This window comes from Anser brachyrhynchus (genome assembly GCF_964034855.1).
Source record: "Anser brachyrhynchus genome assembly, chromosome: 1".
Taxonomy (NCBI): Eukaryota; Metazoa; Chordata; class Aves; order Anseriformes; family Anatidae; genus Anser; species Anser brachyrhynchus.
Genome location: NC_137694.1, coordinates 560,709 through 578,360, shown reverse-complemented (window position 1 = coordinate 578,360; position 17,652 = coordinate 560,709). Strand labels below are relative to the sequence as shown.

At 50.2% G+C, this 17,652-nt stretch overlaps 1 protein-coding gene across 11 annotated transcripts in view; it reads right to left on the bottom strand.

The window, feature by feature from the left end:
- The window catches only part of SHANK3 (SH3 and multiple ankyrin repeat domains 3), a 390,020-nt gene that overhangs the window by 54,055 nt on the left and 318,313 nt on the right, over window positions 1-17,652 (bottom strand). For all 11 annotated transcript variants that reach the window (XM_080596421.1, XM_080596428.1, XM_080596427.1 and 8 more), the window contains one exon: window positions 2,445-2,580. In XM_080596421.1, coding sequence (XP_080452547.1) covers window positions 2,445-2,580 — 136 coding nt within the window. The remainder of the gene's footprint in view (window positions 1-2,444; window positions 2,581-17,652) is intronic.

The window sequence follows — 17,652 nt, the reverse complement described above, 5'->3', positions numbered from 1 at the left end:
GAGAGACGGCATTTTGCATTTCTTGTCCAGGAACTTACGAGGAGTGGCCAGATGCAGGTGCCACTTCTTCTCCACAGCCTGGATCTCCTCGTACTCGCGGGATGAGGAGTCGCACTGCTGCAGAATCTTATTGAGGCTGCGCGTGGAGGCAAACTTCTTCATCGTCTCGGTCGCACGGTCCCGAGGGCTTGGGGCAGGCCCCGGCGCGGAGGGGCTGGAGGCTGCCGCAGGCACGTGCACGCTGCCCAGGCTCCCACAGCCCTCAGCGGAAGAGAGTCCAAGTCATGTCCCCGGGCTGCTCCTGCCCCCCTGCCGCTACCGGAGATGCTATGGCTATGAAAGCCTCTCGCGAATTAAATCTGTCTCAGGCAGCTGGCTGCCTGCCTGCGGGACTCAGCGCACAGCTTTGATGGCTGCTTCCCCTCCACACTCGCCATGGGTGGAGGGGTAGGAGGGAGAAGCAAGTCCAGGAGGCCTGATTCTCAGTCTCTCATCCCCGCCTCGGCGCGGCGCGTCCCCCAGCGAAACGCAGCCCACCCACCCTCGTCTCTGCTGGCTGGGGCCGTATCCAGGACGGGTGAGGCTCCTGCTGCCCTAGCGAAGCTCTGGAGGCGGCCGGCTCCGTGCCGGGCAGCGGCACATGGCCGGCGGGCGCTGTGCTGGGGCGCGGGGCTGCCCGGGGGTCCCTAGCCAGGCCGGCCCGCGGGTCCGCCCCGGAGGCGCTCCATGCCACGAGCCCACCGGCACAGGGACGAGTTGAAGGCTCTTCCTCTTCACTTCGGTGCCTCCTCCTCGCGCTCGCGCTGTGACAATACTGGCTTCAACGCTCAAGCATTGCCATGGCAACCAGAGCTTCAGGCTGGTGCTGGCGCTGCCTGCATCAGAGACCCCAACAGGGGCGGATTCAGACAGAAAACGCCAGTCCCACACAGGCCTCCATCACCCGCAGGAAAAAAAGGCCCCAGCCGGGAGGGCCGGGGTGGGCCCCATCCCGCGGCACCACAGCCGGGCCCTGCCGGACGGCAGCAGTGGGGCTCGGCCCCAGTCCCTGGGCCCCGTGTTGGGGCAGCGGCCGTGCAGCTCCGCGGGCATGGCTCGGGGCGCCAGCAGCGACCGGTGGCTGCTCACCAGCTATGGGGCTGGGAGCATGAGAAGCAGTGAGTGGCACCAGAGGTGGTCCCGGCACCGGTTCCCAAGCCTCAGCCTTTCCCACAGCTCATGCTTTTGTGCAGCGACAATGTAATTACAGCGCTTGGTGCCAGCGTGCAGAGCTGCCTCCCTCCCCCACTCCCGGTGTGCTGGGCTGGGAGCGCCCCTCTGCTGTCCCTGCTCCCCAAAACCACCACGGCCCCGCAGGCACCTCCCCACACGTGGCCCCACGCAGGTGAGAGCAGGGCCGGGCAGGGAGAGCCTGCCCCGTGCCGGCTGCTCCCAGCGCGCCCCTGCCCTGCGCAGCTGTGTGCCACGATGTGCCCTGCCATGCACAGCTGGCTGCGCCCCTCCAGATGTGCCCCTGCCCTCCACTGTTGGCTGCCCCTATCCTGAGGGCTGCCCTGCCCCATGAGCACATCAGCCCGCCCCCTTGGCCGCCGTCTGGCAGAGGGTCTCACCTCTGCCCTCAGCGCCTGGGGACAACGGGGCAAAGGCCCAAAGCAGGGGGCTCCTCGGCCGCCTGTGCTCCCCGGAGCGGCCGGGCAGCCTCAGGACTGGCCATGCCCCCAGGAGCCCCCAGCCCGCGGACAGCTCCCATCCCCTCCAGGGAGGACAAGCTCCATCCCATCACCCCCCTGCACAACTTGGAGGCCGTCCTCCACCCTGGCATCCCCCGCATCCCCACCAGGTCAGTCCTCCAGGACAGCCCTGTGCTTTGCAGGGGCAGCCCCCACCCCTGCGGGGGCTGCTTCCCACCCAGTGCAGGGCGGGGGAAGTTCTGTGCCATGACACCCCTCGAGGCTGGGGGAGCCCCGGCTCCAGGGACAGGCTGCCGCTGGCACTAGAGGTCAGTGCCCAGACTGGGCCCAGCAGCGGCTCGGCTCCACGGAGGAGCTGGCATCCTGCTCCATCGAGAGCACCGAGCTCTGGAGCGAGAGCAGCGCTGCCGGAGCGCTGCAGCCCGGCAATGGTGGGCCTGCAGGAGGCCTGGCCAGCAGCTGCCAGCTGTGCCTGGCTTCCCCTTCAGCAGCAGAGCTCTGTCAGCCTCTCCACCCTCAGCCATCCCCACTGCACCACTCCCCACACATGTCCGGGTGTCCGTGCTGCGAGGACTAGCAGGGCTCCCACACGCAGCGCTCTCCGCTCCCAGCAGCCGCAGTGCTGCAGCGTCCTCCCGGCACGGCTGCTCCACGCCGCAGCTCCTCCCGGCATGGCCACGGCTTCTCTGAGCCCACTCATGCCCTGACAATGCCAGCCCTCCTGCTCACAGCACCGCCAAGCTCTGCACTTACCCTTTTTCCGAACAACTTCTTCTGATTCTGGCTTGCGGCTGACGGAAACAACTTTCATCACCAGGTGATTCCCCCCTTGCCGGATGAGCGAGACCACCTGCTTGTGCCCCACCTTCACCACGTTCACACCATTCACCTACAAAAAGAGAAACGGTCCAGTACAGAGATGGCTCTTGACAAAGAGAGAGGGCAAGGCCGATGGATGTCACAACACAGAAGCAGCCGCCTGTCTGCGTGGCCGAGCACACTCAGGCATTTAGGCTGCCTGGTGAGGTGCTGGGTGCCAGCAGCCCCAGCGTGCTAGAGAAGCCGGGGGAGCTGCGCCCGGCCGGTGCAAGCAGCACACGGTGGGGCAGCCGCCAGGCAGCAGAACCTCTGCCTTCTGGTCTCAACTTCGGTGGCTAGGGCTACCCACCCTTTGTTAAAAAAAAAACAGGTTTGCACACTTCTGCATTCACTTTTGAAATGTGCTGTATATTCTAGGACTGCTATTACTCTGGATACAAGATAATGAATGATGGCAAATAAGAGACAAGTGATTTTCTATGGGCAGGGCTACGGCAAAAACAGAAGCACTTGTGTTAATATTTACACTAATATTTATGTTACCAGAAGTGAACCACTCAAAAGATAGGTAATGACCGTAGTTAGGTTGCCCATAATTTCAAGATCAGAAGCTTTATATCCAGGCTGTTGCACGCCAGAGGCTTCAGGTCTCTACTCAAAGACACCAGGAGATGAAGAATTTAAGCCCTACCCCTGAATGTTCCAACTGCTTGGTAACTGCCACTGCTTACCCCCCAGTCCCTATATTAAACTAGCATGAAATCAAACTTCAGCCGCTGGTTCTCGTGACGCCTTTCCTTATTGTGCAGCACCTTCCCCACTACCGGCCTCATCCTCTGGACCTCACCCTCTCTGAACAGAAGTACAACTGAAATGCAGAACTGGCCTGGATGGAGGAAACTTTGACATTTCAAGAATGTTTCCTTTGCATTTGTTCCAACTCCAGCTGGAGATGTTTCATCTTAAGGTCTAAGGTGTTTTTATTAATACTAATTTGGGTAAATGTTGCTGTTTACATAATTAGAACTATGTAGGTTATTATAACACTTGTAATTCATGAGCCGTCGTGCAGTCTTCTGTGAAACACCATAAAAAATACAAAAAAGAAAATGCACTGAAGTCAGTTCTGAAACAGAACATCAAGATTTTCTAAGATACAAAGCTTTTGAAATACTCATTTTATTTCAATTATTTCTCTTATTCAACTTTCATGAAAATATAGGTTTTCCTCAAATAATAGGATTTTGATGAAATCACCAGCCTACTCTAGTTAAATCACCTCTAAACCTTCTTTTTGGATCAGCTGTATTGAACGGAGTGAATTCTGCAGCGTGGTTACCCTGCGTTTTCTCCCAGTCCTGAACCACTTCATGAGTTATCCCTTGCAAGCAATGTGGTTTTTCGAAACACATCTAAACAGCAGACTCTGGGGCTGCACGGCACCTTCCAGTGCCAGCCCCCTTTTTGCCCTGCTTCTTTCATCTAAGGCCCTCCCTCCCCCTGCTCCCCGCACCTTCAGAGCCACCGGCCCCTGGCCGCTGCCCCTGCCTGCAGCTCTGCGCAGGAGGCAGAGCCTCGTGGGGCTGATCCATCCCGGTTCCTCCCTCTGCAGACAGCCCTGCTCCCGCCTGCCCAAACACTTCAGCCCGTGGGTCACCATACATTTAATTAGCAGTCATTTCAGGTTCATTTCTAAAACGTTTATGAAAGCACTGAGTAGCATCAGGTCTTGAACTAAATCCTGGAGAGACCACTAGAAGCACCAGCCAGCGATGATTTCTCACTGACAATTACTTGTCAAGACCTGTCATTTAGCAAATTTGTGAACCACTTAACACGCGCTCCACTGATTTCGTACACCACGGACTTTGTAATGGGTATGTTATACAGTAGTAAACAAAGGCCCCCATAAAACTCTATTACATCTGAACAGTTATCTTTATCAAACAAATCTGACATCTCAGAGAAGGAAATTATATTTGTTTTATGGGATTTTCTGGTGTTAATTATATTCTACTCTTTAATTCTTTACCAACTGCCTACAGTATCAGCGTGTCCATTTTTGCAAGAAACTGGTACCAGGCTCACAATTTTATAATTCAATGGATAATCTCTCTTGCCCCTTCTAAGCACCAGTGCTCTGCCAGTCTCCTGGCATTTCCCCAGTATCATAAAATTAAAAAATGCAAAAACTGAAAAATTACCACCTGGTAGATGCTGACAGCTTCACTTACTAATGGTTTGGAAAGTATTTCATCATCTGCATGTGATACAGGCACATCACCCTGCTCCTTTCCAAATAAAGAACAGAAATACTGATAGAACACGCCTGTGCTTTCTGTTTCATTTTTAATCATCCAAACACGTCCACCCAAATGGGCAGCAGTTCAGATTTTTTAGGTTACTCCAATAGAAAGAAGCAGGAGTGGGAAGCTCTGACCTTGTGGGCTGTAACGGTGATATTTCCACCCTCTTCTCCATCTTGTTGCAGCACTTATGGCAGAAGCCAGAGTACGTGGTCTCCAGGAGAGCATTAACTCCTGTGGCTCCACCTGGCAGAAGCATGATCTGGTCAGGACCCAAGCATCCATATTCTGTTGGTATTCTGGCAGGCTGCTGAGGTTTTTGCTGACAGCTCAAATGACAGATGGAAAATGTGGATTTTCAATTGTTTATACCTTAGTGAGACCAGGGATGAAAAAGGTACCAACATGGCCAGACAGCTTTTTGCCCAATGTGTTTTAAAAGTGCCCATAGATGGACAACTCCTAAAAAAGCCGTAAGACACCAATTCACGTTGTACAGCACAATTTCACTCCACTGCTGGGCACTCCTTGACTGATGAGCAAACAAGCAGCAGAGAGAGCAACACTGACCTGATGAAGCACCCTAAGGACCCAGCCAAAAAAGACAAGAAAAACACGATGCTGGGCAGTAAGCGCTAAGTCTCAGCACTACACTTGTCCAGGGAAGCTGACCTGACCCTGTGACTCTGAAACATCCTTGGCCAGAAGGACGTCAACCCACAGCCACAACCAAGCTGGCCAGAAATGTGCCAGAGCCAGGTTAGGTTACAAAATCTGCCAAGGAAAGCTCGATCACTGGGGTGTGAATGTGAATAATTTGGCCTATGGGAAAAAATAACATCTCTGCCGCTGATTAGGAGAGAGGGAACAGCACATTAAAGGTCTTCCAGTGACAACCGCAAAGTATTAGTCACATGTTGCCAGGCCTTTTATTTGAAAGATGGAATAAAACCAGACAGGTTTGCAAAAACAGGAAGCTGTAGCTAAACCTGACCCACAGGAGATGACATCCTGCAGAAAGCCAGTAAGAAAAGCAGTCAGGAGGCTAAAATAACACAGGAGGTCAAGAATGAACACCATACAACTATACAGCACAGCTAATCACAGAGGAGACTGGTCAGACAATTGCGTGCACCATAAATAAATTCAGAACTGCACTGACTCAATATGGCACAGTAAGCTGCATGTTCCGAGACCACAGAGCCTGGACACCAAGGCTGGTTTTATAACCTATAAGGAGCTGAGCTCTCATTAGCAGTGAGTAAGCCGGTGGTTCGAGATCCCGCTCAGCAGTGGGATGGGAGATCTGGCAGCAGACAGCACCTTTCAGCCTACCTGCAGGCTGCTGGATGAAGCCACAACAGCCAGAGACCTTCGGTGTGAGGCGCCTGGCAGGGAGAACAGCCTGCGGTTTGCTGACGATGCTGATCTGCTGAACCCGGAGAATATCTTAGCCAAGACATCCCCCCGCCTTCCAGCAAGACTGAAACGTCAGAAACGCATTCTCAGGAGCACAATACCATCTCCCACAGGAGGAAGAAAAGTACTTAGACAAAAAGAGGAGGCAGCGAAATGAACAAAGCAAACTGTTTCATCTCTCTGAACAGACCCACTGCACGGAGGATCCCTGTCATGCAGACAGCCCTGGGCTGTCTGACGACGTTCGAGTGACACACGGGAATCGCCTGAGACACACAAAAAAATCAGTTTTTGGTCCCAGTCTGTGAAGTGCAGATATTAATTTTCAAGACGGGCAGCTGGAAGTCCTCCCCTTGAATTAAACACTCCAAGCACTTGCTGGCCATCAAACAGGGAGGTGTGTCAGAATGGGAAAGATCAGACACACAGTGGTAGAAACATGACTAGTTTTGATCCAGCAATAGATAAAAACTTCCAGTTCCTTGGATACATGTGCCTGATGAGGATGCCCAGCTCTTGGAGATACACTTTTGGCCTGGAAGAAGGCCAAATCAAGAATCAAACCATGCAGAAAGTGGCTACAAAACATACATGCGCAGAAATCTGAGGACACTATGTCAAAGTCTGTGGACATTATAAACTGATGCAACTATTTTTTGAGTAGCCAAATGATGCAACAGAGCTGATGAACTCCAGGAGGACTCCCAGGCTGAATGAATGTGCATAAGGTGGCAAATGGGTCACCGTGAAGATAAACGCAAAGTACTGCTTTTAGGGAAAATCCATCTGAACCATGCTACACAATGCTGAACATGGAGCTGGTGGGTACAGCTCCAGAAAGGTTTTGGAGCTGATGCTGACAGCTCTCAAAATCATGGGCATGGTGCACAACAGCAGCCAAAAAAAAACACACCACTAACCAACAAAATATATCAGAAAAGAGATGGAAAGAGGGCAGGCAATGTCATTAGGGGCTGTGCTGATCCTGCACATGCAAGCCTTCAGAGCTGTGTGTGGTTCTGGATCAGCATCTCAAGGGGGAAGTGGTGGAGCTAGAGAAGGTCTGGGGAAGGGCAGCTAAAATTGGGATGGAGCAACTGCCCTACGATGAGAGACTGCGAATGCTGGGACTCTCCAGCCTGGAGAGAAGGCTCAGAGGGACACATGGCCAAGGCTTACAAAGCCACCCAAGGCAGTGGATACAGTAAATGCAGATCTGCTCTTCACCAAATGGTGCAGCATTAGAAGGAGAGGGCTCACAATGAAACTAGTGGCACATCAGATACAGACAAAGCAAGTCTTCTTTACACAACAGACAATTGTCTTCCAGATACAGGGCATGGGAGGCCATAGCGGTAGACAGTCCTGTCAGATTCAGAAAGAGATTAGATGAAGACCTGGAGAGCAGATCCATGCACAGATACTAACAGGACTGAGCAGGATCATTCCTGCTAATGTCCCCAGAACAACGATGTTGGATGCTGGAAGGCACGACGGGAATGGACAACCCAAAATGGCCGGGCACACGTGCTCTCCTTAAGAGCATCTTCTAATGCTCCTGTCACAGACAGGGAACTGAGCTAATGGACCATTAATCTGGCCCAGCAGGGCATTTCATACTTTCAGTCTGATCCCTTTCAGCAGTTGACAAGGATACAAAACTTTAGCAACCTGTCACAGGAGAAAGCCAACTGTACCCTGGGCTGCACCAGCACCGCGTGGGCAGCAGGGCAGGGAGGGGATCGTTCCCCTCCGCTCCGCTCTCCTGAGACCCCACCTGGGGCCTGCGTTCAGCTCCGGGCCCAGCACCAGGACAGGGACGTGGCAGAGCGAGGCCGGAGGAGGCCACGAGGACGCTGCAGGGGCTGGAGCCCCTCTGCTGCGGGGCCAGGCTGAGGGAGCTGGGGGTGCTCAGCCTGGAGAAGAGAAGGCTCTGGGGAGAGCTCCCAGCGGGCTGCCGGGGCCCGAAGGGGCTGCAGGAGGGCTGGGGAGGGACTCTGTGCCGGGGGGCAGGGGTAGGGCAGGGGGAATGGCATTAAACTAACAGATTTAGATTAGAAATAAGGAAGAACTTCTTTACCATGAGGGTGGTGAGGCACTGGAACAGGTTGCACAGAGAAGTTGTGGATGCCCCATCCCTGGAAGTGTTTAAGGCCAGGCTGGACGGGGCTGTGAGCAACCTGGTGTAGTGCAAGGTGTCCCTGCCCACAGGGGGCTTGGAATTAGATGATATTTTAGGTCCCTTCCAACCCAAACCATTCCATGATTCTGATTCTGCGATAACGTCCTCATTCTCCTGGTATCTCCACGTTGTTTTTCCAGCCTGAATTTGTATTTTTTGAACACAGCTGTCTACAGGGGTGGATATTATTCCAAATAAGCTCTTATGTGATTTGAGCAATTGTACAAATACTTCCACCCTGTGACTGACCAATGAACCCCTACAGCAGATGAAAGCTCTGAAAAGAAAGGCAAGGGCTATGTGTTCCTGAAACTCAGGGAGTGACTGGCCAGAGCAGCTGCAAAGAAAGCTGAATCTGCCTCAACAGAAGGGGACCGGAGGACGGCCTTTGCTCTAGATCAGCTGGCTACAGCAGCTGAGAGCTCACCCAGCTGTACCAGCTGGGGATGCACCAGCTCTGCAACTTCTCTGCACCAAGCACTGCACGGACCACAGCGGCACATTCCACGGCTATTTGCTGACAACCCTGGTGTGTTGCTGCTTTCCACATTTGTTCCCTGTCTGAAAACCCTGAAGATCTGGAGTTTGGATTACTTTTCTCCAGGTGGAATTCACCACGTATTTTAAAAGAGACTAATTTTCTTATTTGTTTACCCTTCCTGTCTTTCCCTGCTTTGTTCCTTCTTTGTTCTTTCATATATTCATCTTACAGGTGTCCTGAACACTGATAATTTAGATAATGTAGGGAACTGCTAAACTGATTTTTGCCTACCACTGCGGCTCTTCACTAGAGCTCCTTACACCACTGCTGGCAGCCCCAGAACATACTCCTGACTGTGACCTTTCATTACTCCAAATCTTGCTCCTGAACTATATGCATGGAAGCAGTTTCCCTCTTACAGCAGGTTAACTTCTCTGCTACAAAAAAAAAAAAAAAGAAAGCCAAAAAAAAAAAAAGCCACATCTCCAGAAAATTTTGGGACAACAAAAAACAGTACCCAGCTTCCTTGAAAGTTATTGCCTGCGCACATGGTGGGCTGAGTCCCCACAAGTTCCTGAGATACAAGTCTGGGTTCAGCACATCTGGCTATTCTGAAGCATTTGAGAAAAATTCCTGAAGGAGATGCGACCTATGTGGAGACCAATGGTATGTTCAGCAGTCCCTAGCATGGTGGCAGCAATGTGACAAACTTAAGTATTTCCAGCTGAAGTCAGACTGTTGGTAAAAAAAGAACAGAAAACTGCCCCCTTGCAAGAAAGGAATTGCTTAACAGTTTATGACAATGTAATGTTTGATTGCTAAAGGATGATAAAATGACTATCCCTGCAGGTTGGACCAGGGAGGTGATCGTCCCCCTGTCCTCAGCTCTGGTGAGGCCGCACCTCGAGTGCTGGGTTCAGCTTTGGGCCCCTCGCTACCAGAAGGACGTCGAGGCCCTGAAGCGTGTCCAGAGAAGGGCTACGGAGCTGGGGAAGGGCCTGGGACACAGGTCCTGTGAGGAGCGGCTGAGGGAGCTGGGGGGGTTTGGGCTGGAGAAGAGGAGGCTCAGGGGAGACCTCATTGCTCCCTACAACCACCTGAAAGGAAGCTGTGGGGAGCTGGGGTCGGCCTCTTCTCACAGGTAACCAGTGACAGGACCAGAGGGAACGGCCTCAAGTTGTGCCAGGGGAGGTTCGGGTTGGAAACGAGGAGACATTTCTTCCCAGAAAGAGCAGTCAGGTGTTGGGACGGGTTGCCCAGGGAGGTGGTGGCGCCACCGTCCCTGGGGGTGTTCAAGGAGAGGTCGGACGTGGTGCTTGGGGACAGGGTTTGGTGGTGACATTGGTAGCAGGGGTATGGTTGGACCAGACGACCACGGAGGTCTCTTCCAACCTTAATGGTTCTATGATTCTGGACTCTTCAATAAATCACCACAGTAGTGCAAATTCCCAGGAATAGCAAGAGTTTCTTAGAGGAATGCCAGCGCTGAAGCCTGAAATAAGATTCTTCTTCTCCAGAGCTTTGTTATGCCCTTCTACCCAAAGAACACCTGGCCCAACAACCAGGGGATGCAGACTGCTAGAGGGAACCGAGGGCAATAAATCTTCACCAACAGGAACAAAGCTGTATGCCACTGCATGTGCTGATTGCCAACTTCATCCCCTCAGTGTTTCAAAACTCTCAGGCTGGAGAAAGCTTCCAAGATACTCCAGATCCTAAGTCACTCCTTTTGGGAACTTGAGCTCTAAACTGTCTTTCCCATGTCTCCCAGGCAATCTCATTCTCTGGGCATAGCATGTACTGGTGCAGAAACGCTTTGAAACAGGATTTCACTGAAATTCATGATCACAGTTATCCAGGGGAACTTCTGCGTATACACTGAGACCTGCCACGAGCAGGACCCCCAGAACAGACCCCCCACAAACCAGGCAATGGAACTCAAACCTGATCGAGTGAAAGATGAACCTGCCCGTGGCAGGGGGTGGGCTGGGTGATCTTTAAGGTCCCTTCCAACCCAAACCACTCTGATTCCATGAATTAAACACCTGCGCACCAGGGCTCCTGCCTTCATGTGCTGAACAAGATGGACTCCTTAAGCCTCCCAAACCTTTTTTCATGTTGTGAATCACTTTGAGGCCCTTGTCTGAATTCCACTCAGTAACTTCAGATTCATCCCGTGGTGTGAATTCCTTACTTGCACAAAGTAATGCTTTAGTAATCTTCCAAAGCTGCAACTAGATATGCAAGTTCACATAACTCTTAAAGCTTATCCTTTACATATACAAACAAAACATCTCTGCCACATCCTACGCAATCAGCTAATGTTAACACAATTATCTTGGAGAAACCCATGTCTTTTGCTGAATTATATTTTCCAGGGTAATCTCATACCGTGTAACCTGGAATCTTTGCTTGCAGACACATTACATTGCAGGGGCTGCTGGAATATGGCTGCTTTGTCAGGAAAGCCAGACCATTCTGCAGCAGTGACTTTACAGGTAGCTATTCCCCCACCATGCGTGACACCTTCAGTCCTTACAAATGCAGCTTGTGTGTCACTATTTTGGAACAGTGATAGAAGTGTTGAGCTGCAGGGATAAAAAACTGTAATGAAGCCTGGTTGGTAATGGCTCCATGCACTGGTACCTTCTCCTTAGCAGATGCTTTCTGAAATGCACCACTGAATGATTTTGTAAAGCATCTAAGCCATACTCTCTCTGCTAATTCCACTTAACGTACATTTATTTATACACAAATCACATGGCTATTAAGGAAGTCAAAACAGGCTATGTAAACACAGTCTTCACTTTAGCCAGTCCTATGATGCTGTCAGGAAAGGACAGCAGGTTTATTTCCACCTTCCGTGGAACCACACTGTATTTTACTACCTGTATTTTCCTTCCCTAATTCTTTGTTGTGTTCCAAATTATTCTTTATTTTATGCAGCACTGGTGTTGATCTAAACAAGCTGAAGCTTCCTGAATCACCTATTTTACACCTTCAGAGTATTAGAATAGCAACAGCCTTCTACCAACTCTTTGAAATTTCATAGATTAGTAAGATTTTGAGGTATTAACATCAGTGGTTCAGACAACTCCTCAGCAAGGCTCTTTTAGACACTTGGGTATATGTTATTCAAGACTGTTAATTTGAGTATGTTTATTTTTAGCAAATACTATCGCACTTTCTCCTTGGTTACAGCTGGGAAACTTTCTGTTCCAAGCACATCATATGGATAGATACATCCTCCTGATTTGTTCCAAACTCAGAACAGAACATTTTTACTTTTTTTTTTTTTCACCAGAATATGCAATTTTATCATTTGCATATAGAAATGGATCTCTACCGGATTTTTTTTTTTTTGCCTCTAATGCTTAAAAATTTCTTATTATTTTTACATATTGGCCTTTGATATTTCCTTTGGCTTCCCTTATCAACCTCCTACGTACTTTAGCTCAAATTATCTGCATTTCCTTCTCTTTTACTTGCTAACCTTTCCAGTAAGAAGGGGATACTGTGGCTATAAGTAATATTTAACTGCTCCTTCATTATCTCACTGAAGTGGGGCGATGTCTTGCCCAGCAGTTTTTTTTTTCTTCCCCTGACTTTTGGGCTGCATTTAGCAATGTGTCCTCAAATAACCTGTAGATTTTCTTCACTATGTAAAATTGATATACCCAAGTATCAAAAACTCTGAGATTCAGAAAAATGACACTCCCATCCTCAGGAGATGCTCGCAGTTTGCTGACATGCTCCACACATGTAAATCACAGCAGATCACGACCATCAGATCTACTACTACTCCTGCACATTTTTATCGGAGCGATCAATTCTTTTTTTTTTTTTATTGTGTCAAATGAAATTAATCCTAGATTACAGTATCTTACACCAAGAATATTTCACTAGTGACAGAAGAGATATTCAGAAAATGCTCCCTGGCTGAACCAACTTCTGACATCAGAGGTTTTCTCCTTACCCATAAGGAAAGGCAGCCAACAGGGTCTCTTCAGTACCAAACAGGCACTACCCCAGACCAGGCAGAGGTCTATACACCTGACTGTTTGGGCAGTCATATCCCAGGTCAATTGTTAATTTCAATTTTCTCCTAACAATGCTTATGTACAACTATATAGCATAGACATATATAATGAAAATATCCACAGATTTATATCCATATTTGTATTTGATGTCCATAAGTTTAGCGTGTATATGCACATATGCATGCATAAAATGAAAATGTACTTCCAAAGGCTGTCTACATCACTACTTACAGGCTCCTCAAGTTAAAATCCAAATATCTAAAGAAGGTCAGGCTTAGAGGAAGGTAAAGAAGGCTAGATACTGCAGACAGTATTCTTGAGCACTGGTCAGATAAGAGAAGACTTTCAAAATCCCATGCCCTGATAGGTCAAAGCTTTGACATTATACCCTTCAGACAGGAAACATCTACAGCTAGTCCCGTAACTGTGGCACTTTCCCAGCCTGATGCTGTCCCACTGACTCCAACTAGGCAGGTGAGCACTAATTGCATAAGTGTAATTGCCCATGTGCATTTTGTTCTGGTGCTGAGCATGGAAAGGCAGTCATTTGGGTGCCCTATGCGGCATCTGCCCGATTCAAATTCTGCTTCATTCAGAGATATCTCGCAAAGCCCACCACTGAGCTCTGCACAACCCCTTTATCTTTGCAATTTGAAAGCTTCCCTCAAGAAGCAACTTATCTTCATACTCCTGCATTTCACCCAGCTAGAAACATCTTCATACTCCTGCATTTCACCCAACTAGATGGTATTCTAACATCCACATCCATTCCTCCTGCCTTTTAAAGATTTTCTGTCAATAACCAGAGCATTGTCCACAAGCACTTCAAACTCTGATGTATGCACATCCAAACGCTCAAGCACAGACACTTTTTGCCTTAGCAGTATCTGTAGCATTTACTGACCCAGGCTGTCTGAATGTAGCATGAGAGGGAAGAGCCCACCCCACTCCAATACTTCTGCCAAACCTTACAGTTCCAAGTGAAAGGGCCTAGAAGACGTGCACTGGATACCATATTCCTAGGAAAATGCAGTCCTGATCAGGTAACCTTCCCTTCTCCTTCAATTCTCCTACTTATGTGCATCCTTCGTCCATGGGTCTGCCATGCAGCACCACCAAGTGAAGAAGCTGCAACAGGAGACTGAGTTCCCAGCCAGGGAGACTCCAGCACTGCTCTCCCCAACCCTGCGTCTCACCTGCAGGCTGCAGCACTGGCAATGATGTTAGTACACGACGCCCTTCAGAATGGAGACGCCTCTCAAAGGCAACCTGGAGGACACGAGCCCTACTGAAAGCCCTGGAGAGCTGCTGGCAGTTCCACCCCAGCTACCACACAGAGCCTTCCACTGCGCTGCTCTCAGTAAGGCAGTCTTTGCACTCAGAGCCTCCCTTCTCAGATACCTCTGCTGCAAACTACAGGAGATGAGGGCATCTTCCTCGATGCTTCTGTCAAATGGAGAGTATTTAAAAATGGAGAGAGCTCTGACTTGGAAGGACAAAGCTCAGGAAAGGAAAGAGACAGTGTTCAGTTCTGCTGAGTGACCCTGTTCTGGAAAAAGGTGGGAATCTTATTTATGACCTTGCTCATTACCCTAGCCAACGTTACTGCCACAGGAAAGGCTTACTGGTGATACACCCAGGAAAAACCTGGACCAGCTCAAATGCTGATGTGGAGAGAAGGATTTTAAATTAGGTTCATCAGGGAACAGGGACCTGAGCTTACAGATTAGACAGGTATGGAGGAAAAGGTCCACAGGGGACATTCATATTCTTGCCCAGAGGACCAAGCATTCAGAGGCCAGGTTCATTCAGGTTCCCAGAGGATGGACAACAAGCAGAAAGAACTACATGTCCTGGTGTGGCCGCAGGGCTGGTTAGACATGGTCGCAGAAACGGTTAGACTCACCGAGAGCCACTGAGGGCAGCCCACATTCATCAGGAGGTGGCCACAGCTGCCTGCAGGCTGCTCAGGAAGGACAGGGAGGTGTCCCCATGCGATGGAGCTCCTGACCGCACGGTGCTGCAGTGAGGAGGCACAGCGGTGCCTTCTGAGAGCCTCTGGATCCAGACAGGGAAGGGGAGGGACGCTGGGTCTGTTACAGATACCCGAGAGGAGGTGGTGGCTGAGGCTGCCCACAACCAGCTAGGGAAGTCTCGCAAGCCCTCATCCTCTCCAGGATTCTGACCAGCCGGACATCTGCTGGGAAGACAGTGAATCACGGGAATCCAGAAGGGTCCCAGACCACTGGTGACAATCCCCTAACACGAACACTGGAGGGGGTTGTCAGAGCTGGCCCCCTGCTTGACTTGCTGCCCACAAACAGGGGAAAACTGGTGGTGAATGTGAACACAGGGCAGCTGGGGCTGCAGCAGCTGCCAGAGGGCTGTGTTCAGGATCTGGAGGAAGGCTTGAAAGGTGAGTAGCAGAATTAGGATCCTGAGGTCCAGGACTGACAGCAGCTTACTTAGGGGAAGCTGGGAAGTAATTCCTGGAAAGCAGCCACAAAGGGAAGGTGGTTCAGACCAGAAGGGAAGAAGGGTCTGGACCCAGTTCACATGACAAATAAACTAAAAAAAAGCAGCCTACAACTGCTTGCAAGGCACCTGGAGATCAGTGAGCCGGACTCTTCAGGAAGTAGCAGATGATGGAACGAGCACAGCCAGCAGCCACAAACTGCCTTGGGGCATCCAGGCTGGACTTGGACCTTAGGAAAAAAATTCTGAGCAGGGTGGTGCAGCCCCACAACAAGTCACCAGAAAGTCTGCAGCAAGACAATTCTGCGTGACGGGAAGTAAAATAAAACGCATGTTCCTTGCAGAGACCGGTCAAGTTATACTACCATGTAAGTACAGTTGATGAAGTTATCTCTAGCAACACAGTGACAGTGTGGCTTTCCAGAATATACACAAGATAAAGTCAGGCCTAGATGGGTAGCAGAGGGTCTGGTGTATGGCACAACAGCCTCGCTACTGCAATATAGATTAACACACCAAGATACGATGGCCTCTGCAGTGATGATCTTGAGGCAAGTCTTAGCACTGTGATGAAACCTTGTGCTACTGAGGTTCTTGGCCCACCATGAGCTGGAGATGACTTCTGTGAGCCAGACTGACTGCACTGAGAGAATGAGATGGGGGGAATGAACCAGATCTCTTCCTGAGGCAATGGGAAGATCATGCTCAGAAACATGTGCAAAGGCTGAACCTCCCAAGGAAAGCGTTGTGTCAGGAAGGGTTTCTTTCCTCCATGTGTGCTGCTGGAAGACTGCAAACGGCATCAACTCACAGCTACCTCAGGATCACTTCTGAGTCTCCAGACAGGTCAGCACCTCAAGCATACGGACACCACAGAAACCTCTGAATTCACACTGCGGACGCATTGCAGGTTTCTTGTCAGGGCTTTCCCAGCCATAATCCCAAGAAGTGCCAGTGGTGATTGCACATCCAGCTATATTCACAGTGTCAGTAACACCCTGAGGTCAGCAGTTCCTCTGAGAGAACCCCCCAACAGCACTGGGAACAAATACTGAATGCTCCAAGGAGCGGCTTCATGTTTGGTATTTCTCACCTGCAGTGCTACAGAAAATGTGCTTTTTGGCAGGAGTCTGCAGTGCTGGGATTCACTTGACAGAATGTGCTGTCTATAAAATGGGCACCTACCCCAAAAAATTTGCCCTGCAATCCCTGTCCAGACAGGGGAGAGCTGGTCAGTGAACCCAGCAGACCTTGAGTACAATATGTCACATCCTAAGGCAGACCTCAGGTTAGGTTAGATGAATTAATTACTCTCTGATTTCCACCATCACATTCATTTGGATTCTGCAGACAGAACTGGCAGCTTAGACAAGGCTCCCAGGCGTAGGCACCTAGGTATGTGCAGCCTGAAGTGAGGTGAGATGAACCCCACCACAGATCTCTACCAAAGGCAGGGTATTGAGATCCCCTGCAACTCTGTTGTCACAGCAGCCCTGTGGGTTATAGGACCGCAGCTGTATTTAGGAAATTGGAGTGCCCCAGGGAATGCTGGCACCTGGAAATGTGAACAAGAACATTGACGAGCCAGTGTTAGCCAAGCTAACCAGAGAAAATCAGCCACACAGCTTCATGTGAGAGTTGGCTTCCAGCCACTCTACTTGGAGCACACGTGATGGAAGTACAGTTAAAGAGATGCTGAGTAAACACTGAGGTTACTTATCTAGTTATTTCTATACATAGAAATACCGTGGGAGGTGGTGATCTCAGTGCTGGAAGATCAAGGGCAGAGCTCAATGCCTCTGATCTGTCTGCCCTAAGCAAGCAGAAGCCCTGGAACTTTCTGTCCCTTCACATCCCCGAACAGCCCATACCAACCGACAGGACAGGCAGGCCTGCCCATGGCTGATCTGAACCACACTCATCACAGACAGGGACGGTTAGTCACGAAGAAGGTAGCGTGGCCTTTTCACTGGTGACGAACTGATGCTCTTCCTTTGACCTGAGGACATACAGTCACTTAACTCAGTTCATGTTTTTGTTTTAGCGTTAAGAATCTGAAAATAGGATCTTTTTGTTCTTGGATCAGCAGATAACAAAGATGCTGAGCAGGTACTGCTGAAATTTCACCTGGACTGTTTTTCTGGAAATTTGGGTAGAAGTACTTCTTGGAGGTCTCAGGGCTTTTGCTAGGTAAATGAACAAAGCAGGGAGCATGCCCATCTGAAAGCACAACCAGCCA